The 27,460-nt window shown below is 38.2% G+C and overlaps 6 protein-coding genes across 13 annotated transcripts in view; 2 read left to right on the top strand and 4 right to left on the bottom strand.

Annotated features, from left to right (window-relative positions):
• The window catches only part of LOC107036845 (F-box only protein 6), a 3,554-nt gene extending 1,380 nt beyond the window's left edge, over positions 1-2,174 (bottom strand). The window contains exons 1-2 of one of the 3 annotated variants that reach the window (XM_015255060.2): positions 1,997-2,174; positions 249-807 (exon numbers count right to left, since the gene is read on the bottom strand). In XM_015255060.2, coding sequence (XP_015110546.1) covers positions 249-806 — 558 coding nt within the window. In that variant the 5' untranslated portion in view covers position 807; positions 1,997-2,174. The other 2 variants (XM_015255068.2, XM_015255077.2) reach the window with 2 other exon arrangements.
• Positions 2,175-3,108: 934 nt separating this feature from the next.
• LOC107038905 (60S ribosomal protein L18a) lies at positions 3,109-4,643 on the bottom strand. Its single transcript, XM_015258289.1, has 3 exons — positions 4,570-4,643; positions 4,038-4,217; positions 3,109-3,525 (listed from the first exon to the last, which is right to left on the bottom strand). Exons 1-3 carry the CDS (start codon positions 4,585-4,587, stop codon positions 3,190-3,192), a joined length of 534 nt encoding a protein of 177 aa, XP_015113775.1. The 5' UTR covers positions 4,588-4,643; the 3' UTR covers positions 3,109-3,189.
• A 411-nt stretch (positions 4,644-5,054) lies between these two features.
• Positions 5,055-10,865, bottom strand: LOC107036681 (serine/threonine-protein kinase BRSK1). Its single transcript, XM_015254838.1, has 3 exons — positions 10,781-10,865; positions 7,671-9,905; positions 5,055-7,290 (listed from the first exon to the last, which is right to left on the bottom strand). Exons 2-3 carry the CDS (start codon positions 9,901-9,903, stop codon positions 6,497-6,499), a joined length of 3,027 nt encoding a protein of 1,008 aa, XP_015110324.1. The 5' UTR covers positions 9,904-9,905; positions 10,781-10,865; the 3' UTR covers positions 5,055-6,496.
• Positions 10,866-10,967: 102 nt separating this feature from the next.
• LOC107035740 (luc7-like protein 3) lies at positions 10,968-15,541 on the top strand. Of its 2 annotated transcripts, XM_015253317.1 has the most exons (8): positions 10,968-11,315; positions 11,907-12,155; positions 12,240-12,446; positions 12,818-12,979; positions 13,055-13,245; positions 13,314-13,405; positions 13,978-14,088; positions 15,095-15,541. In XM_015253317.1, exons 1-7 carry the CDS (start codon positions 11,211-11,213, stop codon positions 14,049-14,051), a joined length of 1,080 nt encoding a protein of 359 aa, XP_015108803.1. In that variant the 5' UTR covers positions 10,968-11,210; the 3' UTR covers positions 14,052-14,088; positions 15,095-15,541. The 2 variants fall into 2 exon arrangements, with proteins under 2 accessions (XP_015108803.1, XP_015108797.1); XM_015253311.1 differs by having other exon boundaries at positions 13,978-15,541.
• On the bottom strand, positions 15,533-18,886 carry LOC107035756 (mitochondrial glycine transporter). Of its 4 annotated transcripts, none has more exons than XM_015253346.1 (6): positions 18,728-18,886; positions 18,431-18,666; positions 17,074-17,195; positions 16,583-16,667; positions 16,117-16,465; positions 15,533-16,042 (listed from the first exon to the last, which is right to left on the bottom strand). In XM_015253346.1, exons 2-6 carry the CDS (start codon positions 18,482-18,484, stop codon positions 15,759-15,761), a joined length of 894 nt encoding a protein of 297 aa, XP_015108832.1. In that variant the 5' UTR covers positions 18,485-18,666; positions 18,728-18,886; the 3' UTR covers positions 15,533-15,758. The 4 variants fall into 4 exon arrangements, with proteins under 4 accessions (XP_015108832.1, XP_015108815.1, XP_015108823.1 ...); XM_015253329.1 differs by having other exon boundaries at positions 18,757-18,886; XM_015253337.1 differs by having other exon boundaries at positions 18,431-18,886.
• Positions 18,887-19,281: 395 nt separating this feature from the next.
• LOC107035777 (40S ribosomal protein S9) lies at positions 19,282-22,044 on the top strand. Of its 2 annotated transcripts, XR_001460761.1 has the most exons (5): positions 19,282-19,384; positions 20,328-20,566; positions 20,774-20,960; positions 21,420-21,647; positions 21,813-21,902. XR_001460761.1 is itself a non-coding variant. In XM_015253369.1 (4 exons), exons 2-4 carry the CDS (start codon positions 20,344-20,346, stop codon positions 21,982-21,984), a joined length of 582 nt encoding a protein of 193 aa, XP_015108855.1. In that variant the 5' UTR covers positions 19,282-19,384; positions 20,328-20,343; the 3' UTR covers positions 21,985-22,044. The 2 variants fall into 2 exon arrangements, 1 of the variants encoding a protein (XP_015108855.1); XM_015253369.1 differs by lacking the exon at positions 21,420-21,647 and having other exon boundaries at positions 21,813-22,044.
• The last annotated feature ends 5,416 nt before the right edge of the window (positions 22,045-27,460 follow it).

Below are 27,460 nucleotides of genomic sequence, written 5' to 3'. Positions count from 1 at the left end.
GGGGGGGGGGGGGGGGGGGACTAGGATTAAATGGGGCTTAAATGGAAACTCTGATATTTAATTATAGATGTTGAGAAACATTTCAGTGAGAAAAAAAGGCTCAAGTCTTTGATAAATAAAATAGCTGTTTTTAAAGAAAATAACGAACAAAAATGGTTTTATGGCTTTATATTGGATAGAAAAAATTTATGAGAAATGTTTAACCGAAACAGTTGGCTGAATGATGGAAAAAATGCCAAAGTTTTTACCATTATGGATGGTTGAAAATTGTCTAGAATCTCAGCATTGAAGCCCTCGGCTACTAGATCAATCGCTTGTGACTTGGTACACGTGTAGTAAGAAGTTGCAAAGCAACTTTGATTCCCCTCGAAAACAGGGTCCTTGGGTAGAGGTGTGACGCCCACAGGAGGTTTCTCGACTCTCCAGTGATCCCCCCCTTGACTGATGATGTGCCAGGATTTATCCAATCCCGTTTGACCCGAGTGATTTTTCACAAGATTCCTCTCGAAAAGTTTTCCCCTGCATATGTGATAATAGACACTCCATCGAAGGTCTTTGATGGATTGCAGGGACTGGCCGAACACAAGTTCAGCTTTTTTCCTCCAGACGTACTCTTGGATGATGTTCTTCCAGCGTTGACACACCAGTTGGAAGCTCAGGAGGGTCACGGGGTCGATGTAGCAGAATATTTCACCTAAGAGTTCTTCGGGAATGTAGGTCGAGGAGAGGACAAGACCGTTGTCCCCTTCTGGATCGAACTCCACTCGTTGGGAGGCTTCTCGTTGTCGATCTTGGCGTTGGCCCATTCTTCAATGCCAAATGATTATTACGAAATAACTTGACCGATTGGCGAGGGCTTAGAGAATACTTTATTCTTAATTCGGGGATTCTTATCTTATCATATACTTAAATAAAATTTCAGAAGGTTTAGTCTTGAATGAAAGGTATTTTAGGCTTGAATCAAGAGAAATTATACGCATTTATGCACTCTCAATATTCCGACATTGAAACGGGAATAATTACGTGCATTTTAGCATTCTTGAGTGGACAATTAATGTATGTTTGATTATCTAGTCGTAAATTCTGTATTCAAGAATAGCCTTCTTGTCCAGAAACTCCCAAAGTTTATAAAATTATGCTGTTATTATGGAATACGTGGCACAATAGATAAATATTCTCTCCACATTGCCTTCGAAATCACGAATGCACGAGATAAAAAAAAATTTTTTTTCTCCACGAACGATTGAAGCCATTGTTAAATTTGTAGATGGGGTGGAATGTTGAAGTTTCTACTCAATTTTGAGTCAAAACCCCTGATATTATCCCAATATTGTTAAATGCGTGGCAGAATGCTTAAAGATTCTCCTATTTCCTATGAGCAGTCTTATTCTCAAATCCAGCAAAACATCTCAGCCTTCCTCATTATATGAATTTAAAATTAAATAAAACGATGATCAAATATCACGAATTTCCAACGAACAAAAGACATTGAATGTCCAATTAAAATAAATATCATCAAACGGTCAATAAATATTGATCCCGTAATGGAAAACTTATTTACGAAAATAATTCTCTCACAATTTATTCTGAAATAGCCACCGTACGAGATAAAAACCAATAAAGAATTAAAAACTCGATAAACTCTACATAATCACGTGGGCCGATTTTTACTATCGCTATTTGGCATTGACAAACCGTACTTCCTGCTCCATCAAAAACTCCACGAGTTTGAGAAAAAATGATCCGTAAAGTGTTACAGGTTTCATGCCAAGGTCACAGCCATACGAAGACTACCACAATTCCATAACTTTCTAATAATTACCTCGTCCAATATTCGCTCCAACAAACTTCCCGAAACTTGACAGAACAATTCAATCAGACTGTCATTGAACAGACCTCAGCGGCTGTTGATCAACTAATTAACGCGAAGTAAAACCTACTCCAATCCGTCACAACAGAATGACGCATAGTTGTAAATATAACCTCTACCACGTACCTGTTTGATTAACGATTAATTTCTCCACAAAGATGAACCGATGCCACTGGACCACAGTTCTTCGGGGATTGCGGATCAATATTCCTCCGGTCAACAAACAATTCACTAAATGACTCACCAACTATGATGTATTATTCGTAATACTATCATCTGACGTTGCATCACGCAAACGTCTGCCTCCCCCCACTCATTATTTTGTTAGGAGAGAACTCCGAAGGGAGAGTAGACACGTGTATGCTGTCATTGCCCATCTTTGGAAATATTCTCGGGAACGATCTTCTTTTCATTAGATAATAATTTTTTATGGGGAATGATTTTTCGTTCGGAATTTGGAAAAAGGACTTTGCTACATCATCAATAATCCATGAGCCAGCTGCGTTTGCATTTTGAATTTTTTTTTTATTATTCAGATTCTGAATTATTATTTTCAATTCATTCATGGATTTTCTTTAAGAATGATATTTTTATTTGTTCAAAACGATGAGGAATACTATTATGAATATTAAAAATGAATATTGAAAATGAGGACTTGAAAATTAAAAAAAAAAGTTGAATTTCACTCCTCCGATCTTGACTTATTAATTGTTGAAATGGAATTATTTTACCCTCTTCTCTCCTAAATTTTTTTTTCTTCATTATTAGATGATCTGTTTGCATTCTAAATGATTATTTTCCATCATTTTTAAAAAAATTTTAACCTTTTTTTTCTAATTCATTCTTCATTGTTTGTTTTAATGATTAATGAATGCTTTTACCTTGAAGATTCTATTTTTATTCGTTTAAAAGGAAGAGAATACGAATGTGAAAGAGAAATATTGAATAAAATTGTAAAAACATAATTTGATCGACTTAAAAACAGAGTTGAATTTACCTTTCCCCATCTTGACTCATTGCTGATTGAAATGGGATCAGTTTACCCTCTTCTCTCCTAGAATTTATTTTCTCCATTCATTAAATTTAATTTCTGCAGTTGATAATTTTCAATGCATTTTTCCTTTCCAATTAATCCTTCATTTTTTGTTTCACGGATTCTTTCATGCATTTGCTTCAACGAGTCTATTTTTTTGTAAGAGGAAAAGGAATGTCAATGCGAATTGAAAAAAGATATTGAATAAAATTATAAAGACATAATTTTATTAACCTCGGTACTTTATATTTGCGTTGAAACATACATAAACCAGTACTTTCGGCGATTACAGGAAGTAGGTACGTGGTTTGCGTACACTGAATAGTGGCATTCTGTTCTTGTGCTGAATCCTCTTGGCCAGTGGGAATCTGATGTGGCTGTCGTGGAACTGCTTGACCTGGGGTCTGCGGCAGTTGGCAGCCTTCACAATCTCCACTTTGATGATTTGGATGGAGTGGGCGCGTGCACGATGACGGGCTCCCATGTCACGGTAGCACTGGGTTACAGCACCGCTCACTGACAGATCACGGTACTCCCTGTACATGTTGTGAGTGCCTGAACGAGAGTCGTACCTCAACCAGATACCGAAGTTCTTGATCTTGGCTGGGGTCTTCTCGGAAATCTAGAAAAAAGAAATTTTCATATTAATTACTAATAATAATTCCCTAATTTCAATAGACAATTTTTTGATTTAAAAATTATCAATTCAATTCAATGGAACTTTTATTCAATCCGAATTGGTAAATTATGAATAGTAATTTGTGTTAACGATTCAAATAGACAATTTTTTTATTATAAAATGATCGATTCTAAAAAAATGCTTCAATTCCATTGGGAGTATTTTAGAGAACTTGATCAATTATATTTAATCATTTCAGTTCTCAAAACTTGAATAAAAGTTTAACAACTACCAATTATTAATAAATAAATAACAAACTTAAAATGAGTGGTTTTATTCATTTAACTTTAGTTAAATTAATAAAACCACCATCAATCAAGTTTGAATCTCTTTGGCAAATCTCTTGGAATACTAATTAAATGACAATCAATACTAATCCCAAGACTTTTTAATTCAGTTTTTAATATTTGAAAATGTGTTGTCTTATGGTAAATGAATCTCTTCGCTCGACTCACCTGTTTAAGAGAAACAATTTCTCCCGTCGATTTTTTGAACTTCTTCAGTTGTCTCAAGAAATACCAGAAGCGGGATTTAGCAACGATAGCATCAGGAGCGAAAATCCTCATTTTGTAAAGAGGAGTCGTCTTCTCCTTTTCGGTGGGGAGCTTCCTCCCAATCACCTCGTATTCCTTCAACTGAAACAGAGACAGACAGGCGTTCTGTTAGGTTATGTTTTCGTGGGGACCTCCAGGCTTCATCTGGAGACGGACTTCTCCAGGTTTCAAGCAAGATTCATGCATTAGAAAACTTCTGCGACCAATTTTCCAACAATAACAACTACTTTTATGGAATTTTCTACAAAATTTAGGGATTGATCAATGGCCGTGCCATGCTGTCTCGATAACCTCAGATCATCAACATGAATTCCCAAATTTTTACAGGAAAATTCATCGTAATTTCCCCAGAAACATCGCTGGGAAGAATTTACACAAATTTTGGAACATTCTTTGGAAATGTTTAATCAAAATTAATGGCTAAATTACTTACTTCTCCCTTTGCTTTCATCGTGTCGTGAGTTCTACGCGAACGGAGAACCGGAAAGAGGGCACGGAGTCTCAGAAACGCCGGAAGCCCACACGACGGCCATTTTTAGAATCCATTCGAAATTCCCGCCTGACGATTCTTGTCGAGTCAATAATAAAAGCACTTCTGTTTCGTTTTGAAATTGATATTTATTGTCAATAATTAGAAACTGCAATAATTAGAAATATCCATTCATAACACTCAAATTTTAATAATCACTTGAAATGAATCAATTGATTTATTTAATTGATTGTATTTCGAAAAAAAATCTGATCGTGAATAAGAACAAATGAATTTAGCAATGCCCATTGAATTATGTTATAGAAAATTTTACATTTAAATTGAAATCAATTTTACACAATTTTTTTTGTTTGGAATTCTTTCGAATTTATTCAATTGCAAAGAAGAATGTGGTAAAATGAATTATTATTACATAAAAATACTTTTTGTTTCATTTTGACATTGATATTTATTGTCAAGTAATTGAAACCCCCAACAGTTATGAGCATTCATCAACTCCTAACGCTCAATTTCTTATAATAACTAGAAATAAATCAAGTCAAGTCAAATATGCAATTAACACTTTGTCACTGCTAAACCCGTAAATTCATTTTTAACAACGAATAAACACAATGTACCGAAGGACAAATGGATTTTGTTATCTCCACTGGATCATATTACGATAAATCCCACAATCAAATTGAAATCAATGTCACATAATGTACACACAATATTTTTTGAACAATTGTAACGCACGATGTCGTGAAACGAATTATCAATATTTAACAATTCCCTCTCACCTCGAGAGAAAAATATTCTTCAATCAAGATTTTGGAAAGTCTCACTTCATAGACATGCAGATTCGTGAAAAAATTGAACATTTTCGATTCGAGAATATTCTTCCCTTGGTTTAGTTAAAAAAGTATTGATTAAAAATTCCATACTGCCCCACCCTCCCAGCCTTTTCGAAATAAAACTGACCACAATCACAGAAGCAATCGAATTGAAAAACAGTCAATAAAATCCCCTGAATTCATTCTCACGTCCCACAACAAAAATTGACACTGGCCCTCGTATGAGTACGAATGAATTGTATCTTAATAAACCCCACAATTAAATTAACACAATTTCACATAATGTACACATATATTTCGTTTGGAATCCCCCGGGTTTATGCAATCGTAAAGAACAACGTCGTCAAATGAATTATCAATATTTAACAATCCCATCAACTCGAGAGGAATATATTCTTAAATCGAGAATTCTGAGCTGCTCACTTCATTCACATAAAAATTTCTGACACAATGAAGCATCCTCGATTCCAGAATATTCATTCCTTCGTGTTTCCAGTCAACAATATCAAATATTTGAAAATCCATTTTTCCCACTCTCGTTTTTAGAAATGAAGCTGACCCCAGACAAACCCAAACATATAAAAAAAGACTAAAACCCTCGACTTAATTTTCACGTTCTCCAACTGGATTACATTCTAATAAACCCAACAATTGAATTGAAGTCAATTTCACATAATGTACACATCGTAAAGAACAACGACGTCAAATGAATTATCAATATTCCCCAATTCACCCTCAACACGAGAGGAAAATATTCTAAAACCGAGATTTCCGAACATTTCACCCGATCCGCAAAAAAATTCCTGACCCCATTAAACCCTCGATTCCAGAATATTCATTCCTTTCTATATCCAGTTAAAAACTCCGAAATATTTGAAAATCGATTGTGCCCCTCCTCTTCAGAAATGAAGCTGACCCCAGACAAGCTCAGTCAAATAAAAAAAGGGTAAATCCCTCGAATTCATTTTCACGTTCCCCAACCCTGTCAGAAAATTGGCACTGGTCCTGGTATAATCTACAAATAATTAGATGAACCCTCAGTTTCCCCTGTCGGCCGCTCCGCTTCGTTCACTGCCCCCCTCATTCCCCCGCCAGCCGACCCTGCTGCCCCCAGTGCCCTCATGCCCCTGTGAGGGCCTGGTGAGTCTCGTCGCGAGTTGCTGAAGGGCGTTAGCAAAATTAGGAAAAGCCGAGGACTCACTCCTCCTCTCAACCCTCCTCTGCGCAGCCCTCCTCTCCTCACCGCTAGGTATCACAGAATTAGAGTTTCCGTCGTGCTCTTCACCCCTGGAGCCCCCCCGCGAGCCATTCTGAATGGCAATGAGATTTCTCAGGCTTGGACAACCCGACGAACTGCCCCTCCCCCTGGCCACAAGAATCCTCTCCATCCTCTCAGTGCTCCTGTCCAAGCTCGTCATGACATTCATCTGCCTCTCGATGTTATCGATCCTGTGCTGCTGCATCCTCACCCTGAATGATACCAGACGATCCAGAACAGCCTCCCTAAACCTGCTCTGTTGAGCTAGAGTGTCGACGTCAGGAACAGAGCGGTTGGACAAGGCAACAGGTCTAGGAGGCTCAGCAGTCCTCTGATTATTTCGACTCAATAGGCACGCACGAATGGCCATGGCCATCCTGACGCGGTCATAACGAGCTCGAAGCTCTGACATTCGAGCATTCCTCGCCATCTCTGCGTTCCTCTCCCTGAATGACAATGAGGCAGGGTTCTCCGATCTCTCGGGGGCTGGCCTGGATGGCGCACGAGCTGGACTCTCTGGTAGAAACGCCGGTGACACAGACACATCTGCATTTATCGGTAAGCCAGGACGACCTGAGGGCAGTGTAATTATATTTTTTCAATTATAACATTGCTTGGAATTTCAGTGAAACTATAATGCGATGAAATTTCTAAAAATTGTACCGATAGTTTCAGCGAAAATTTTTAACTGTTCGTTTGTTCACTGTTAGAAGGAAATTGAAATCTCGTTGACAGTTGATGAGTAATTTTCAGGTCACATCAAATTCGATTTAGAGGGAAACAAATCATGAAGAGTAATTCTATTAATTTTCATTGGAAAATTTAACTGAATTTTACAGTTCCCATCAATTTTCCCATAAAATTTTCAATTATCAATTACAAAATTCCTGTGAATTTCAGTAAACAATTTTCAACAATAATTAAAAAAGCTTTCAAATGAAATCGAATCAAACCTGAGGCAGTTCTATTCTGACTGGGAGTGGCCCCAGAGTTTCCTCCATCGTGACCAGAATTGAGCATAGAATGCAGCCTATCAGGGCCCCTGTCACTCCCCCTACTGGTGATCACAACAGAAGAAGATGTGGAGGCTCCATCCCTGGAGCTAGAGTCTGCCCAAGCCCCAACAGCAGGAGCTCTACTATTCAAATTCACAGGGTTCAGTCCCACCGCATGAGGTGCCTGTGCACCCGGTGGATTCGAGGGGTTCTGAATGGCATTCCCACGACCAGGGTTCTGACTCTGCCTGACAGGAGGTGGTGCAGACCCAGAGGCAGTTCTGTACCGATTGCCTGACCGAGTCCTCAGATGAATGCCCTCCCTTCTGGGCCCATGCGAATGACTCCTCTGACTGTCCCTAGGAATCAGATGGCTGTACTTCTCCAACTCAGCTGGTGTCAGCTCCCTGGGGTCAGAATCAACCCTGTGAACTGGGATCTGCCCGAAGGGGCGAGCCCTGGGGGCCAGAGGACTCTGCTGTTGATTCATCATCTGCTGCATCTGCTCTTGAAACGAGACTTTCTTGAACAAATCAGCAAAAGGCCTGGACTCCAGCTTCTTCCTGTCATTGATCTCCGTCTTCTTATCGCAGGGGTCCTCCTTGGGATCAGAAATATCAGGCACCACCTGTTCCTCCTCCCCAATAGGCCCATGCACCTTAAAAGTCTCTATGATGAGCCCCAGGGACTCCAGAACCTGAACAGCAGTCAGTCTCCTGTGTGGCTGGAGGACCAACAGGTCTCTTATCAGATTAGTCGTCCCCTCAGACACCCTCCCATCATTAGGAATATGATAATTAGCTGCCCTGATTTTATTGAACAATTGAGTTGGACTGCTGTCGTAAAAAGGAAACTGTCCATATAGCATCGTGAAGAGAACGACCCCAAGGGCCCACATGTCCGAAGGCTTCCCCAGGTATGGTTTCCCACAGAGTACATCTGGAGATATGTACGCTGGACTCCCCCGTTGGTCCTTCAGCAGGTCCTTCTCACTAGCCAAGTGCTTCCCCAGGCAGAAATTCGTTATCGTAACTTTCCTCGTTTTTCTATTCAACACTATGTTCCCTAGCTTCAAGTCTCTGTGGACCACATTCCTCTTGTGCAGTTCTGCAACAATTCTCACGGTGTCAGCGAATATCAGGAGACTCTCCTTCTCAGAGAGCTTCTTCTCCCTTATGACGTGGTGCTGGAGATTCAGCAGCTCGTCGTTCCTGGGGTTGAAGTCGTGAGACGTGAGACAGTCCAGAACTAAACAGAGTCTTCTTTTGATTCGTCCAGTGTAGATGCGACCACCAGACGTCAATTTTTCCCCCAATGCCGAGTCCTTGAAGAACCCATGGTGGTGGACCACTCCGTCCTGATTCTGGAGAAGACTCAGTAACGAATATTCAGCGTGCAGCAGCATCTTCCCTTGACGATCATCCTGGGTTTCGTACTCGTTTTCGTCCTTCAGGGTGAGGATTTTTATCGTGAAGTACTTGTCAGTGCCCTCTTTCCTGGCTAGACACTGGACAATGCTCTTGACTGGGGATGTCCCTATGAGGGGTCCCAGAATGTAGGGCCCAGCTCGTTTGATGGTCTTGGAGGAGATTGGTGTGCCATAGGGAGGCACCTGGATCCCCAGGTCTGTTTCGTCTTTGGGTGTGGGTAGCTGAGGATTCAGTCTGCTTGGGCCTGGGCTGGGCTCCAGTTCAGGCACTTCTTGGACTTCGCTTGGGCTGTATAATGGCGCGTCTCTGGGTTCTGGTGAGCAATAGCCAGCTTCCCTGGGGATGTACACGTGCTCTTCTGGTTCGTAGGCACTGTCACTCAACTCGTAGATGTTTCGAGGCTCGTAGATGCTCTCTCGAGGGGCTTGAGGGTCCAATGGGCCTTCTGAGAGTGAGTTGAAGGCGAGGGAGTTTGTGGACGATCGGGACATGGCGTGAGTCACGTCTTCGGAGGCATTCGTTGAGGATGGAATCAGTGAACTAGACAGGGCGGGGAGGGGTGTGGGCTCGTAGGTGACGTCGACTGCCATGATGAAGGCGTCTGAGTTGATCGGCTGGGACACCGGGAGCTGGTCTGCTTCTGATTGCATTGAGGGCTCTTCACTGGTGTCCATCGGCTCGTAAGTGGGCTCGTACGTGGGCTCTGATGGGGCCTCGGGGTTTCGTGTCCTTTCCATGTCATTTTCGATTATTGTTGGCATCTCTAGAAGGGGAATACGAATTGAAATGCTGTTTGCCATGTTGATAAAAAGTAGGTTCAAGAGTTTGGAATCAACAGAAGGACAATATTGCAGACAAAAATATAGGGACAGTTTCTTGAACAATTTTTATGTGAATTCACTCTTGGGAAATCCATGTCTACGCCATTTTTGGTTACTGTTGGCATTTCCGGAAGGGGAAGGATGAATTGAAATACTATCTATCGCGTTAAAAAATGTTTGGTTCATGGATTTGTGCTCACAAAGTAGGTAAATATCATCGAGAAACTTCTACGCTTTTTGGAGCAGTCATTATGAAATATTAAACCTGTTCTCCCATTTTTTTTTCACTGGAAAAGTGTAAATAAGAAAAATATCGTCATATGATCTGACTTTTACATCCTTGGAGTAAACAGGAGGAGAATATTGTTGATAAACATATATTGACAGTTTCCGGAACAATTCTGCTGCGAATTCACTCTTGGAAAATCCATTTTCACGTCATTTTTGGTCACTGTTGGCATTTATGGAGGGGGAAGCATGAATTGAAATACTGTTTGTCGTGTTAAAAAATGTTTGTTCATGGATTTATGTTCAGAAAGTATGTAAATAACATCGAGAAACTTCTACTCTTTTTAGAGCAGACATTGCGCAATATTGAACCTGTTCTCCTAATTTTTGTTTCACTGTAAAAGTGTATAAATAAGGAAAATATTGTCATATGATCTGAGTTTTATATCCTCGGAGTAAACTGGAGGGCAATATTGTTGACAAAAATATATTGACAGTTTCCGGAGCAGTTCTCCTCCAAATTCACTCTTGGAAAATGGATCTAAACACTGCGTGAACGTGAAAAAATGAACCCTAAGGTCACAATTACCTTGTAAAAACTGTACGAGTTGGAGTCCAATAACTTTCCAATTACGGAGTCATCAAAACAATCGAAACTTTGGAGTAAGATTAGATACAGGTGGATCTGGGCTATGACTGCGAGAGGTCGGGTGAGGCTAGGTGTTCCACGTTTTACCATCTGTGGGACATGAGGATTCGCCATAGCTACCCAACGATTTTCTAATTGTGGAAACAGACCCCAAGCCAGAGGTTTTCCGCTTTATTCAGCGCATTCCATTGTTTTTTCTCCATAAAATCGTGAAGACAAATGATTTGTTTGTTCAGTGATCAGTGTCAGTCTCCAGTGATGTGAGGAAACCAGTAGAAAACTGTCGTTTCGAGTGGTAAAAACGCTGGACGAGTGATTTAGTGAGTGATCAGTGGAAAGGACAAAGCTAACCCATAAACAGAATAACATAATGGCTGCAGCAGCGGCTGCCGCACTCCTTGATGAGTTGATGGGAAGGAATCGCAATGTTCTTCCTAATGAGAAGCCTAAAGAGCTCAATTGGGAGGATCCTGAGGTAATAATAACCCTTACAAACCATTCTTCATGACTATTCCTTTAATTTCACACTCAATTGTTTTTATCCTTGAAAAAGTTGAAGATCCTTGAGTTTTTTCGACTGTTTGAACCCTCCCAAACACTTGAGGCTCCGATAACCCCTTTTTTTTATTATAAATGACTAGAGCTCTGCAGAGTGAAATTCAAAAATTTTGTTTTTAGCATTTTTAAGATTTTCTTTAAATCGTGACATTTACTCAGGAGCTATCGATGATATTTACATTTTTTTCCGCCTCACCTCTCTCTGTTTATGAGTCATTCTTTTTCAAGGACTCTGTCCACTGAAATTCAGGGCCCTTGTGGTTTTTTCGACTCTTCGAACTTTATGTTCAATTTATTTGACCCTCAAAAACACTTTTGAAGGTCAAATAAACCGATTTTAATCATCAGTAAATACAGATCTGCAGAGTGAACTCGAACAATTTTTGTTTATGTTGAAGATATTTCTCCAGATTTTGGAATGAGACTTGATATATTTAAATAGCAGCATTTAAAGCTCATTTTGTCTCATCTTCCCCTATATACGACTCATTCACGTGTTTTCTTCCAGTTTTGCAAGCTCTATCTGGTGAAATTCTGTCCCCACGATTTATTCGTAAACACCAGAGCAGATCTAGGAGCCTGTGTCCACGTCCACGATGACGAAGCTAGGGATTTATTCGAGAAAGCCCCATACTCCTACAGAAAACAACAGTACGAGGATGAGTTCATTCGGTTCTGCCAGAGCATGTTGAGTGAAGTCGAGAGGAAGATCGTCAAGGGAAAGCAGCGACTCGCACTAATCGGCAAGACTGAGGCAGTGAGTCATTAATTATTTGTTTAGTCTATTGGTAACGACTTGCCTGGGGTAATCAATAATCGTGGATTTTTGACATTTTCGCAGCCCACTCTGACACCAGCACAGACACAGAGGAATGAGGAGCAGATAGCTCTTTTGACTGAAAAAATCAATAAATTGGTGGAGGAGGCTGAACAAAGTGGCATCCAGGGAAACGTTGAACAAGCACAGGGACTCATGAGGCTTTGTGATCAGCTGAAGGAGGAACGAGAGACTTTGAGGAAATCTAATGATAATAGTCATTATAATCAGGTAGAGGGGAGAGAGATTTATCTATTTGATTAATCATATAATAGTAATTTTTGTTGTAGATATCCAAGTCCTCTCTATTAAAATTTGATTGAATTCCTTTACTCGAGAGAAACAAATTTAACATTACCTTTTTACAATTAAATGGTAGGAATAGCTTGTAAATATTATTTTTGTTACAATTCTGTAGAAATGATTTGTAGAGGAAGTTTATTCATTTTAATTCATTAGTTGGGCACAAATTCTTGAATTAATGAAAAGTTGTTTTTCAATTTTTATTAAAAAATTCTCAATGCAACCATTGAAAATATCTAGAATGAAGTATAAATCGTCTCCCCGAATTTCTACTCATCATTTTTTTTCTAATAATGCAGACGGCGGAATTGGCAGCTGCACAGGAGAAACAGATGGAAGTGTGTGACGTTTGTGGAGCATTCCTAATTGTTGGTGATGCCCAACAACGCATAGACGATCATTTAATGGGGAAACAACACGTTGGATACGCTAGACTCAAAAGCGCACTGCAGGAGATAATGGTATTCACAATTGAATTCGCAATTTCTCTTCATATTTGCTAATGAACTGTCTTTAAATGGTTAATTTTCTTTCAGACGAAAAGAGAAAGGGCTCGAGATGAAAAAGAACAAAAGAGAGATGAAGACAGGAAACAGAGGGCTCGAGCGAATGAAGAAATTGAGAGGAAGAGACGAGAGAGCGAGAGGGAGCGGGAGAGGGATCGCGATCGCGACAGGGACAAGCGTCGTCGACGTGACGACGACAAAGTTCGTCATGATTTCCACAGGTATATGACAGCAAGATTTGCTGTACAATGACTATTGATCGGTACATTAGCAGTAATTATATTTGCAGGAATGCGGGACACAGAAGTCGAAGTAGATCGCGTGACCGTCACGAGCGTCACAGAGAGGAGGAAAACTACAGACGTCATAATAGAGATAAGGGTGAGTTAATTTATTCTAGAAATGAATGGGGTTTGCATGAAATTTTCCCAGCTGGATATGAAAAATTAATGAAAAGTTCGCAATTGTTCTCATCTCCATGAGGTTACTTAATTTAAGGAAGGTGAGGGACTATTAGAGATATAACTCCGACGTTGATTAAATTATTATCGTGCCCTATTACAATTTAATTGAATGGAAATTGTATATATCACATTGAGAAAATCACTTGAGTTCGATTTAGAAATTCCAAATTTTTGAACAGCAGGAACACGAGAATTCCTCAACTCACGTGTATTTTCAATCAACCCATGAGTATTCAGTACCAAATTACGCTGAATTTTCAATTACTAAAATGAGAACAAAAAACCTCATGTTTGTTAATTTCTGATACGAATGAGAAATTCAGTGAATATTCGATCTTGAAGTGAGCTCAAATTCTTCACAGCATGAAAAATTTAAACGCAGTTGTTATTCAAATTGCAAAAAATGTCAAACATTCAATTTTCGTCCTTTGTAATTCTATTCGGTAAAAAAAATGCACTAAAAAATGTTAAATGATTAATCATTTCCAGGAAATCGTGACCACCGAAATTCCAATAATCACGGTCGTCGTCGACACCGGTCAAGAAGTCGAAGTCACAAGTAACAACTCTTGATTGGTTAGTGAGTGAGGAGTGATCCAGGTATGCACTAGAAAAACATTTGATATTAACGTGTCAATTACTGTACAGGTATTCCACCAGGTGAGTTTAACTAGTAATGCACATAAATGTCAATTATTTACATATCTGATACCTAAGATATCAATAATCAAAAGAAACCTGATCAAACACCCGATGTAAATTGCATCGAACGTGAATCAAACGTTTCTAATCTTCGTTTTTGCGACACGAGTTGAAGAAAATTATGCAAAAAAAATTTCGAAACGCTATCATGGTACGCACAACAGAGTCAACAGAATTGCAAAAATGATGAAAGAATGACAAAATTATGATAAATGTAATGGATAGTTTTTATAACAGAGCAAGGTGGGAGAAGGTATACCTGCACTTGCTTTGATTAGGAATATAAATTGAAAAAAAAAACAAAGCCAAAGCTCAAACCAGCGAAAATTATTGGGTGTAAATCACGTCTGAACCTCCATAGATTCTGTTTGTTTATATTATTTTGTTTCTCCTTAAAACGTGAAAGAATAAAAGTTAGTGGTTTAGTGATGGAATCAGTGACTACTACCTGTAGCACCTGCAACGACAGTGTCCTGTGTGACTGTGACTATACAATCCTAGCTTCTGCCTACAGATTAATGAGGTATTTATGTCGGAATGATGATACCAAAACCATGTTTTATGAAAGTGAAGGGAAATTTTGTTAATCGTCGAATAATTGAATTTTTTCTTTGCCATTTATGAATTGAAAAGAGGCTCACTTTGTCAAATAACATTGACGAAATGAATTTCATGCGCTACACATTAATGATGATTGTAATTGGTGACGGTTTAACCGATGATTTTTTTTCTCTCACAGATTAATTGAGCCTCAAATAATGTGCGATCAATTTTCCTTATGTTAATTTAAGGCATCAGTGTGCTGTATTTTTTAATACAATGAATATACTTAATAATTACGAAGTACATTGTACGAATCGAGCATTTTAAATCATTGAACTAAAACTTTATCGTCTATTTTCAGAGTGATTGACGAGGGGAGGATCTGACGATGAAAAACGCTGGTAGACCTCCCATGAATCCAGCTTAATGTACCTTTGAGGTAAAGATTTTGCATAATCTTGAACAGAAAATGTTTGAAGTAATTAAACACTCGTGATTAATTTCCACTAAATTTTGCAATCAACGGTCTAATTTGTCGGATCTGTAAACACGCTTTTGCGCCACAAATTCAATAGTTCCAGTTTTCCAGTCTTTTGAAAATTCACTGTTAGTTTGTTTCGTCATTGCATACGGGTTTAGCAACTGTTCTCCATCGAAAATAATGAAAAATTATACAATTGTTAAATTTAGACTGTCTATTGCGCCACAAAAAATTCTTCACACACAATTTTATGTGAATTGGTTGGAATTGTAATTACGCCGTACGAGAATTGTTATTTCTAATTGAATAAATTCCAAATTGAGTTAATGAAACTTTTATTACTTATCAAATAACAATCTTAATTATAATAATACGAGAAATAAAAAACACTGAAGTAATCGTGTCGTGTACAGCCTTTTTAGTCTAATGAGACATTCCATTCCAATTTACCCATTTTGAAATTTTTAGCAGTGAAAAAGGGCTGAATTGACATGAAATGCCGCTAATACTGGTCACAATCGAAAAATAATGACAATTATATCAATCATTTGAGGCCAATGGTCCTTGTAACTTGCTCGTACACAGTCCACGCCATTGTGGTCATCAGTGTCCTCCTGAGCATCCTGGGGACGATCCCCTTGAAATACCCCATTACTCCATACTTCGTGTACACAGACAAAAATCCACTGTATGCATTCCTGAACTCCTGAGGATACAACTGCATTTTCGTCTTTACAACGTCTGCTGGGTGCGTGACAATGGACGCAAAAATTCCAGCCAAGATTCCACAGCCGAAGTTCACAGTCATTAATTTTTTATTATCTAAGGCTGCAAAAAAACATTCAAGTTAATCTTCGATTTTTACAAAAAAGAAAAAAATTGTCAATTGAAATGAAAATTACCTAGAGAAGACACTTCTTTCAATTGCGTGTAAAACATTAGATATAGTCCACTGTAAGGTGCGTCCCTCAGGAGAGTGGGCGCAAGTCCACTGGAAAGCCCCCGAACCCCTTCCTGTTTGTAAATCATTCTGAGGGCTTGACCCATGCTCTCATATCTGTAAACTCCACTCTCGAATCGTGTTTTCACGACTGTAATCGGAATTAACAGACACCCTGACATGGTTCTGGCAGTGATCCCTAAAGAGACAGCTTGGAGGGGTGTCAGGGGGTCTCGCAGGTCCATACTGTGCTTCAGGTAGTGGATGGAGGAGAAGTAGAGGCCGACTCCTGGGATCACCCTCGTGATGGACTGTAATTAACGGATAACGATATTAAATGGATGAAGTAATTGCGATTGGAGGCGCACAAACATGGGAAAAATAGATAAGTGTTATTGGGAAAATTTCAAACAGATTGTGACACTCACCGGGGTCATGCCCCTCCACAGCCCCAGGATGTTGTCCTTCTGGATTATGTGGATCATTGTGCTGAGCATTGGATGCTTCGGTGGACTAGAATGATAATTATATGGACATGTTATTCTGTTTGTTTCGGTCGGCGTTGACGTAATTAATGGCATTACTCTTCTTCAGATAATTGTTTTAGATTTTTCTTCAAATGAGAATAGATATTTATTCAAGGTATTTACATTTTCTCAACGTGTAAAGAATTGACTAGCAATTTTTAGAAGGGTAACATTAAACTCGATTCAGGAGAAAAAATTTAATGGAGATAAAAAAACCTCAATTTTATGAAATTTTCAGTGACAGAACTCCTTGAAATTTTAGTGGAACTATAATGTGGTATAAACTTCCAAAAAAATTAGCAATGTAATCGAGAAATAGGTCACAGCTTCTTTAGACGACTGATGAACTAAACGAAAGGTGAATGAAAAGTACTGAATAAAAAAGAGCTTACCGTACATGGTCGTGTGCCACTGGGCTCTGAAGTCTCGTTTTCACGAGGTCCAAGGGTTGAAATAAAATAGTTGAAAATGTTCCAGAGAAGGAGCCAGCGAGGAACGATTTCAATATCGGATACTGAAACAGAAATCCACAGAACCATAAGTGGATTATGAAATAATCTAACTAAATTAAACATTATGCAATATTTAATCATGTTGTTTTCAGGATGGAATACATGTGGAATATTCTTGACAAGTGAGTACATCGCGTGACTTATGGATTTTTATTCACTATCAAAACGAAGATAAATTCCAGCCATGTGTGCAGTATCTCGCTCGAGTTCCCTCACGTGAGTTCGAGTGATCAACCGAGAGGTCAACATAATTATATTTTTTTCAATAAAAAATCGATGGTGGGTTATCAACTGGGGCTGGGGTATTTTTACGGATTTATTGCCGAGGTCGAGGGGAAAGATTTATACGAAAAACGTGTCTCAACTTATCGAGTGTTATTTTTTGTTCTCTTGAACTCGGAGGTTCATTGTCGCTTTTCAGTACAATTATTCCACTCCAAGGAGTGATTGGGGCTATCAAAATTCCGTGAAGAGGGCAGAATGAATTATGCGAGATTGGAAAGTGATCGATGACTGAGATAACTCGTAATTCATTATAATTCAATCACAAAATTAATTATTAACATCAGGTTATAAATTCCTACAATGAAGATCGCGATGTGAATGGACGAGATGATTTGTAATTAATTCTCTTCAATTAATAAGGTTGCAATTAAAAAAATAAATATTCAATCTTAGATAATCAATTTTTCCAGAAGAAAAATTAAGGAAATTGCGTTCATGTCACATGAAAAAATTAGATTCTAATCAATTACTTCAAATGAAATGGTTAATTAATTTGTATTTACATTTGTTTAGTGTTCATCAAAGGAATGTCTGAAAATTGTATTAATTTTGGATTAAAGAATGCAGAATATCTGAATAATTAGAATCGCTTGTAATTAATTCTCATTAATTAACGAGGCTGTAACAACAAAAAAATATTCAACATAAGACAGTTAATTTTTTCAGAAAAAAATTGAAGACAATGACTGAAATTAATTCATATAAATTTCAGTCAATTCTAATCAATTAATCAACTGACTGGGCTTTGCACTCGTCGCATTCTCATAAAATGTGAATATCTGAAATACTTACTGCAGTCACAGTATCCATAGTAAATACCACTCTCTCTTCAAAAAACCAAGACGAAGCAGCAATATATCAGGTAAGCAGAATGAGAAGAAAAAATAAACGAAAAGACTCGCAACACAGTTCCTACCAAACTGAGTCCCATAAAACGGTCCCAGCTACTTACATCCTCGCTTATCTCTGTATCTTCACGATGCGGGTCAACCAAATGACCCTCCATATCAAAACATATTAGAGTCAAGTCCCAGGGTATCTGACGAAAACGTGAGTAAAACGTGACTTCGAACAAACGTGATGAATAATTTTCATCAGCTGCAGTGGCCTCTTATCGAACTTCTTCCCAGCTTTCTTTTGGACCGATTGTCTCCTCTCTCTAGTCGAAATAATCGTCATCACGTGCTCCTGCGACAAATATTATTCCCCCGAGTTATTGAAAAATGAAAAATGGAGCATTGAGACGTACGTTAACAACTTCCACAACAATTTCATCACCTCATGGCAGCAAAAACAAGATACACATGCAAAGGGGAAAAATACGTCAATGAAATAATGACTAAACGGAATAACAATGCCTGCATGAGGTGGCAATGAACCGGAATTGCGTTGTTGATGAAAAAATACTTGAAATCTCTCGCCTTTATCAGCTGGATAATCATCGGATTTTCCTCCAACCTCGTGCGTTATTATTTGTTGCAAAAATTGGGTCGAAATGATTGCAAATCCAATTGTTAGAGAAGCTCTTTTTTTATTCTGATCTAACGCGCCTTCCTATCGCGAATTGCGAAAAACCGTTGCGTTATTTTCCATTATTATTTGCCGGGGTTTTCATCATCCGTAATTTAACCCTTGTAAACTTTTCTCAAAATTTTATTTCAGGCTGGAATTACCTGACATCTGCGGTGAGTAAAGCAGGGGTGACGAGAATTTATTGAGCGTAGATAATATACAAATGCAATCATTTTCTTCATGGTCTTATCACTTATGAGTGGAATTCCTCGTTTATCCACCCGAGAGGGCCAGGCGTTGTGGGACGTGGAGACGAGTTCCGGGAGAAGCCGACACTCGGCCATTTTCCTCGTGACTACAGAAGGGAACGGTCGTTGCTCTTGTGAAACAAGAAGTAAGTAGCATTTTTTTAACATTTTCCATTGTTTTTCGTTGTTAAAAATCATTCCAGCGCATTCTTTGTGTTTCTAAACAGTCGTGAAGTCATAAAATTCAATTTTTTAGATGAAAAATACAGTAATTTGGGGCGATTTTGGGGATTGAGGTTAGCTTACCACGTGCCACGTTTTTTATTCCAAGTTTTATGCGTTTTAATAAGGATAAATAATGAAGAAATGCCTTCAAGACTAATTTATTAATTTTTTTAGAAGTTCGGTGCTTAGAAATTCATTCGTGGGGGATTATTTCGTTGGGAAATTGAAGGAAATGTGTTATGCCTACACCTAATGTGTGAATTGAAACATTGAACATTTTTCCTAGTCATTAGTAGTTATTAGTAGAGTGAATCCTTTTTACTTCTGCACAGTCTTGAATCCGTAAAATTCGATTTTTAATGTAAAAAATGGAGTACGTGCGTTGGACTCTAGGAAACGCATGTGCTCGTGCCACATGTTTTATTCCAACTTTCACGCATTTCAATTAAGATAAATAATGCGGGAATGTTCTTCACATGATTTATTAATCTTTCCAAGAGTTGAATTGTAAAAGATTGAACAAAATGTGTTCTCAGTCCATGTTTATAACAAGGAACGTGAGAATTGTATGTGAAATGAGCATTTATTCAACATTATTCGTAATCAAAAAGTATTAAAGTCCGATTTTAACGCAAAAATAGGAATGAACTACATCTGTGTAATCGAATTTCGTACGTGCAACCTTCTTCATTTCAATCTTGAAGTATTTGAGATGAGAAATACTGAAATAAACTATCGTCTGCACCATTACTAATGTGTTTTCCGCTTTAGAAAGTTGGGATTAATTCGTTCGAGTTTTTTTCCCCAATGAAACGAACAAAATGCGATCTCTATAGATGTTACAAGACAGAACTTTCGCTTTAGGTAACGATCTGCCATCATGGTAAACGGAAGGATCCCCACGGTCTTCTCGAAGACCTATGTCACCCCACGCAGACCCTACGAGAAGGCTCGTCTCGACCAGGAGTTGAAGATAATCGGCGAGTACGGTCTTCGTAACAAGCGTGAGGTATGGAGAGTGAAGTACACACTCGCCAAGATTCGTAAGGCCGCTCGAGAGCTCCTTACGTTGGAGGAGAAAGACCCAAAACGTCTTTTCGAAGGTAAAACCCCACAAAAATACATGTCCCCTAAATTTCGCAGTCCGAAATATTCAATGATGATTCATTATATTATGTATTCTGACACCTCTTGTCTGAATAAATTTGTTGACACTAAATAATCTGAAAATTTCAATGCCAATAATCATGGAAATTAATGTAACACTTTTATTTCGTGATTTTAATCCATTTTTTCGTCCTCTCGAATAGGTAATGCACTCCTGCGTCGTCTGGTGAGGATCGGAGTGTTAGACGAGGGTCGCATGAAGCTCGATTACGTCCTGGGTCTCAAGATCGAAGATTTCTTGGAGCGCAGGCTCCAGACACAGGTGTTCAAGCTTGGATTAGCCAAGTCCATTCACCACGCACGTGTCCTCATTCGTCAGAGACACATTCGGTTGGTTTTCGCTGTTATCTTTGGTAGATTAAGCCTTAGAAATTGGGCAAGAAACGTCTGAATATCTTCACAGATGATTTCTAATCTTTGAGGCAAGAGAAAATCCTGGATTAATCAATGGGAGAAGTCCATCATCTTCTCACTATTTCATGGCCAGGAAACATTCAACTGCATTCATATTTTTTCCACAGAGATTTGAATTCTCTGAGTTTTTGAATTCACTTTGAGAATAATTAACAGAACACATCAATTTTTTAACATTTAATCATATTCAACATATTAATCATTTTCAATCACTTCTGAGTGACTTGAATTGTTTGAGATACTGAATTAATTTTAAAAGTAATTCACAAGAGCTATTTAATTTGAATCATTTAATTAATTCCTGAATTAATTTTCAAATTGTTTAACTAAAATAGTAAACTTCAACCAATTTTAAAGACCTGATCTCTTCTCCAGATCCCAGAGTAACGTATCAGGCTGAAACGAACGGCAGGAAATGCCAATTGAGTTTCAAAAAGGCCACTGAAGTATCTGGTCCCCCATAACCAGTGCTTTACGCCTTGGATTTAATCCATTTCACGACGCTGATAACCTGATGTTATCAATCAGACCACTTGGGTGTCCTTGAAGGCACTCAACGTCTGAATCTGCAAGTGAATTTGCAGAATAAATACGAAATATTCGGTACAGTCTAGATATTCTAAAGAACAATACCATTAAATTTCAATTAATTACATTGCACAAAAAAAACCCAAAAAATACATATACTGGAGGAAATTGCGACTCGTTTAATGAGAGTACTTATCCAAGCCATTGCTTTTTCTCATAATTATTCTCTCTCCATTTCAGTGTTCGCAAACAGGTGGTTAACATCCCATCATTCATCGTACGTCTCGACTCCCAGAAGCACATCGACTTCTCCCTGAAGTCACCGTTCGGTGGTGGCCGTCCAGGTCGCGTAAAGAGGAAGAACCTCCGCAAGGGAACGAGTGGAGCAGCTGCTGAAGAAGAAGAAGATTAAACTGTAACTTCATAAAATCTTCACAAGAATATGAAAATAAAAATAAAAAATTGACAAATCCCTGAAGTTATTTCATTTCTTCCACGATTTTAAATAGTTAATATATAATATAGTTTAAATTGATTGGTAATTGGAAAGTTTTCCATTCGTTTGGTTGATTGAGGTTTATTAACTGTATGTGTTGTACAAAGGCGACATGACTAGTCATAAAACAGGAAAACAGAAACAAAAAAAAGGAATGGAGTTGCTATAAGTAAATTAAACGTAATAATTAACACACTGAAACACAAAAAAGCAAAATGCGACCTGATACCAATGCAAGTTACATCAGAAAACAGTGAAAAGCCATGAAGCATACAGTAGGAAGTGAAAATACTCATGAATGAAAAAGAATTTATCCCGAGGACTCGCAATAAACGAAAAGAAGTTGATACTTGGGAATGTACATCGACTTCTCCCTGAAGTCACCCTTCGGTGGTGGTCGACCAGGTCACGTAAAGAGGAAGAAGTGACTCAGCTTCCGCAGAAAATGATTAAACTATAACTTCACAAACTCTTCCCAAATGATAACAAAAAATTCAAAAATCCCTGAAGTCATTTCATTTTTCCCACGACTTTAAACGTTTAAATCCTCTATGCGTCTCAAGTGCCCACTCAACGCCGTATTTGCCTCGTAACTCTCAAAGAGCATCTTGTGAGCTACGAAGGCTCATCTTGAAGTTCATTTTTATGTTCTTTTCACTCGAAACACCGTAAGAAAAGCACTTTCCATCACCCCTGCAAAATTTACTTTTATTCTCCCCCCAACTTCCGCATTCTCACAACCTAGGACAAGCGCGTCACCCCCACACGTGGATGTTCTGTTTATTTATCCGATAATGCACTCGAACATTTCCTTTACAACTGACTAATTGAAATAAAACATTGAAGTAAAATTATCTAGGCCATTAGATTGAGGCCATTCTTAATTTGTATTTATAATTCATATGAATTCGATCAGTTCCAAAATTATTTGGGAATATTGATTATATCGTATTTAATTTTGCACAGATTAGAAATTAAAAGTAATAACTCCTTGAAATTCCACGATTTCCGAGCATTTTCATTGTCATAATGAAATTAAAGGCTCATCTTGAACTACAATTTTCATCTTTTTCACTCGAAACTGGGCCATTAGATTGATGCTATTCTTAATTTGTGTTTATAATTCATATGAATTCGGTCAGTTCCAAAATTATTTAAGAATATTGATTATATCGTATTTAATTTTGCACAGATTAGAAATTAAAAGTAATAACTCCTTGAAATTCCACGATTTCCGAGCACTTTCATTGTCATAATGAAATGAAAGGCTCATCTTGAACTACAATTTTCATCGTTTTTACTCGAAACTAGGCCATTAGATTGATGCTTCCAAAATTATTTAAGAATATTGATTATATCGTATTTAATTTTGCACAGATTAGAAATTAAAAGTAATAACTCCTTGAAATTCCACGATTTCCGAGCATTTTCATTGTCATAATGAAATTAAAGGCTCATCTTGAACTACAATTTTCATCGTTTTCACTCGAAACTAGGCCATTAGATTGATGCTATTCTTAATTTGTGTTTATAATTCATATGAATTCGGTCAGTTCCAAAATCATTTGAGAATATTGATTATATCGTATTTAATTTTGCACAGATTAGAAATTTAAAGTAATAATCTCACGATTTCCGAGCATTTTCATTGTCATAATGAAATGAAAGGCTCATCGTGAACTGCAATTTTCATCCTTTTGACTCGAAACGCCTTAAGAAAAAGACTTTCCGTCACTGCCACAAAATTTACTTTCATTCTCCCCCCGATTGCCGCATTCTCACTTGCCTAGGTCATTTCACCCCCACAAGTGGATGTCCTGTTTATTCAGTGATGATTGAAGATAACGGGTCTCTTTTACATCGTAAAATGGGCCATTCCAGAGTTTGGTAATAGTGCTGGCAACAGGAGAGATAAGGTAAACTTGAATATGTGCATTGCGGTACAACTGATGCTACAGTGCGGAAATGACCGACATTTACTTCAGTACGTGGTCTCTCCAAGTGGCCACATGTCTCTCCCGGTACGTGCCTTCTTATGAAACATCGAGGAGACTGAGAAAATGAGATCAAGTCGTGGTGCATATAGAGAGGGTGGAGAAAAGACTAAAGGCAAAAGCAGCATTTTCGTTGCTCGGCTTACGTTAGCAATTTGTATATTTATTTTTTTCGCCTACCTCTCATTTCATGCCTTTTTACTTTTATGATCATTTTTTCTCTCACTCCACGGATGCGGAACAGCAGAACCCGTTACACCACTATCGGTTAACTAGTATTTGTAACGGGTGGAGGAGTAAAAAATTCAATTACACTGGCTTCTCGTAATTCAAATGAAATTCGAAATTAAATTTAATCGAACAAACTTTTTTTTTTCACCTGAAAATTCTTTTTTAATTCAATGGAGCGGTGTAAACGTACGTTTCGGTGAGGAGTGTATATTTTTTCCGGATTCAATTAAAATATCGCCGCGTGGATTTACGTGTTTAATCTATTCTGAATCCCATGCTGTATCTCCGGGATTTATCTCAGGGCCAATATTGCGGTATCCGTAACCCTTGTCCAATGTTCACGTTTCAGTTCATCTTCTCCATTCTCAAAGACGCAGTGGAGGAATTTACATGCCAACCGGCTCGTCCTCGGGAAGGCCGTTTCAACAGTGCCAACTGGGAAGGCACCTCTGGATTCCCTTCCGCATCCATATTTCGTCTTACGTACGAAATACCCTTGTTGACATGGAGTCGCCTTGGCAAGTGGTATGCATTAAAGATGAGGTTGAAGGAGAAGAGAGGGAGCTCGTGGGAGTGAGTGCGGATGAGAACACTTGACCAAGTTTCAATGTCTTCAGGGTGATGAGACTGGTGACAGAAAAATAATTCAAAGACTGGGGTAGAGGAGCATTCTGAGAGCGGGAGTCATTATGTCGGCTGAATCCACACCTGTTTTTGAATTTCTTGTGTCACTGACAGCAACCAAATGAGTAATTTCTTGATTCAAGTGGATTTGACTTCAATCAAGTAATTCTTCTACTCGGTTCGAGGAGGAAGAATATGATACAATCCCTCTGAGTTTCTGCCGCATTTTAAGCGTAAAAAAAGATTGATTTAAGGTGGCCCCGGTCGCGTAGAGAGGACGAACCTCCGCAGGGGAACAAGTGAATCAGATGCTGAAGAAGAAAATTAAACTCTAATTTCACATACTCTTCCCATACGAAAAAATTGGAGAACAAAAAATGTTATCCAATCACTCCGAGTTTCTGAGTCATTTTAAGTGTAAAAAGGATTGTTTTATGACAATTGGTGTCAGGTAGAGAGTCTACTCGAATCAAGTGGTGTTGACTTGCATCAAGTACACTGTGAAAAACTTTTCGCTGAAATGTTTGGTAGAATTTTCGGAAATTTCTAACACATTTCAGTTCCACTGAAATTTCAAGGAATTCCGTCATTGAAAATTTACGATTCCATAGAAGAACGAATGAAAATTATAAATTTCAATTCAATTATTCACGGAAAATAGTAAAAACCAGGAAAATCACGGAAAAATATTCTTGAATTTTCAATTAATTGAAAATTCATCGTAATTCGGCACAGAATAGCCATAATTTCAGTGAAAATTCCGAATTTCATAGAAAAACGAATGAGAACTGTAAATTTCAATTCAATTATTCCCCGAAAGTAGTCAAAATCAAGCAAATCCCGGAAAAATATTCTTGAATTTTCAATTAATTGAAAATTCATCGTAGTTCGGCACACAATATCCATAATTTCACTGAAAATTCCGGATTTCATAGAAGAACGAATGAGAATTGTAAATTTGAATTCAATTATCCCCTGAAAATAGTAAAAATCAGGCAAATCCCGGAAAATCATTCTTGAATTTTTAATTCATTGAAAATTCTTCGTAATTCGATACAGAATATTCATAATTTTATTGAAAATCCAAATATGCCAAGGAATTCTCATCTCAATGCTGTTAAAAAATTTGCAACTTCGTTCAATTTGCAGCGAAATATGAAATTTCATGATTTTTTCAATGTCACTCGCCTGAGCATTACTAGTCGACTGTCCATGAAATTAATTTTTTGTTCTATCCGCGTTATTACAAAATCAAACAAAAATAACCGGACGATACGAACGAGTGCGGATAATAGGCGAGTCCTCGTCTGGCTGGTGTTGAGATTGTTTAGAAAGTCTAAGGAGTCGTGGAGCATTTAGCGTTCACCCACTCATACAACTACAGTCGCCAATATCAACTGCCAAACTGCGGCACACAGACAAAGGTTTGGCATTCACGATTTGGTTTACGTGCTCTCTGGTATTTCTCGAGGAAAAAGGGGTGCGCCAGTGTACGTGAATAAGTGTCAGCTTGTGTATACACTGGTGAAGCAGAGAAACGACTAGGCAAGTGGGAATACGGAGTAGAGAGACCGGGAGAATCGTGTACAGCCGTGTGGAAGCGTTGAGAAACGGCTGGCGAGTGAAAAGAGGCGTCCAGGTGTAGTTGTACCCGGGGTATAACCATTGAAATAGGATGCGCACAGGATGCGTAGATAGTAGAACGTACTACTGGCTTTGTATTCGGCGATATCTCGGGGAGCTCAAACCCCCTCGTAACAGGAGATTTTGTCGTTCTGGGGATTTCGAGGAAGTTTACCAGTCACGCATTCGCAGTCGTGAATCCGATAATCAATGAATATTGCAGTTGATGTATTGACAATTTCTGAACGCAAGAGTGGAGATACATCTCTATTAAACTAACTCGATGCAAAACGATTTCTTCATTTCATGTACGAAAAAATCTCAAGAAATTCTATTGGACGTGTGTCGAACTTTCTGTTAGTTTTTGGACGATTGTATTGGAAACTTTGACATCTTATCCGCACTATCTGCTTTTCTGTAATAGAGAAGTTCACTGGAAAATATTCTATAGAGAAAATCAGTAGAAGTTTTTTTGCGTGATTTTTCAAAATAGCGTGAAAAAAACTTGTATAGAAAGATGGAATTCTACTGATTTTATCTGTAAAATAGTTTGGAGTGGATATTTACTATTAAAAAACGCGCAGTAAAGCTGCGGATCGCTTCAATAGGATCGGTCAAAATATAATAGGATTTTCCGTCGAATCCGCAAGGTTTTCCTATGAAATTTCATTGTAATTTAGAGTCGTTCATTTTTTCACTCGACTATTTCATTCTATGACATGAGGAAATCTCGGAAATTGAAACTATCGAAAATTATATTTCAAAATTTCGGTGTAATTCTCGAAATTTCGGGAGGAACACAAAAACCTTATGCACCAATCTAGTAAAGAATCCACTGACATACAAACACAAACAACAGAAATAATATAAACCCAGATCTGATAACGGCACTTTGAATATGTCTTTGTTAATGAATCACC

Source organism: Diachasma alloeum, unplaced genomic scaffold (assembly GCF_001412515.2).
Source record: "Diachasma alloeum isolate Michigan unplaced genomic scaffold, Dall2.0 Dall_scaffold_00176, whole genome shotgun sequence".
Taxonomy (NCBI): Eukaryota; Metazoa; Arthropoda; class Insecta; order Hymenoptera; family Braconidae; genus Diachasma; species Diachasma alloeum.
This window is presented reverse-complemented; position numbering and strand designations above follow the sequence as displayed.

Bases quoted from the DNA above. Each gene is read 5' to 3' on its own strand.
- LOC107035777 (XM_015253369.1), top strand. From the start codon at position 20,344: ATGGTAAACGGAAGGATCCCCACGGTCTTCTCGAAGACCTATGTCACC. The intron at 20,567-20,773 runs GTAAAACCCCAC...CCTCTCGAATAG, and splicing joins CCCAAAACGTCTTTTCGAAG to GTAATGCACTCCTGCGTCGT. The intron at 20,961-21,812 runs GTTGGTTTTCGC...TCTCCATTTCAG, and splicing joins ATTCGTCAGAGACACATTCG to TGTTCGCAAACAGGTGGTTA.
- LOC107035756 (XM_015253337.1), bottom strand. From the start codon at position 18,484: ATGGAGGGTCATTTGGTTGACCCGCATCGTGAAGATACAGAGATAAGC. The intron at 17,196-18,430 runs GTAAGTAGCTGG...TTTCTGTTTCAG, and splicing joins ATACAGAGATAAGCGAGGAT to TATCCGATATTGAAATCGTT. The intron at 16,043-16,116 runs GTAATTTTCATT...GTTTTTTTGCAG, and splicing joins GAAAGAAGTGTCTTCTCTAG to CCTTAGATAATAAAAAATTA.
- LOC107035740 (XM_015253317.1), top strand. From the start codon at position 11,211: ATGGCTGCAGCAGCGGCTGCCGCACTCCTTGATGAGTTGATGGGAAGG. The intron at 12,980-13,054 runs GTATTCACAATT...ATTTTCTTTCAG, and splicing joins GCGCACTGCAGGAGATAATG to ACGAAAAGAGAAAGGGCTCG. The intron at 13,406-13,977 runs GTGAGTTAATTT...AATCATTTCCAG, and splicing joins ACGTCATAATAGAGATAAGG to GAAATCGTGACCACCGAAAT.
- LOC107036681 (XM_015254838.1), bottom strand. From the start codon at position 9,903: ATGCCAACAATAATCGAAAATGACATGGAAAGGACACGAAACCCCGAG. The intron at 7,291-7,670 runs GTTTGATTCGAT...CACTGCCCTCAG, and splicing joins TCAGAATAGAACTGCCTCAG to GTCGTCCTGGCTTACCGATA.
- LOC107038905 (XM_015258289.1), bottom strand. The intron at 3,526-4,037 runs GTGAGTCGAGCG...TCTTTTTTCTAG, and splicing joins AAATTGTTTCTCTTAAACAG to ATTTCCGAGAAGACCCCAGC.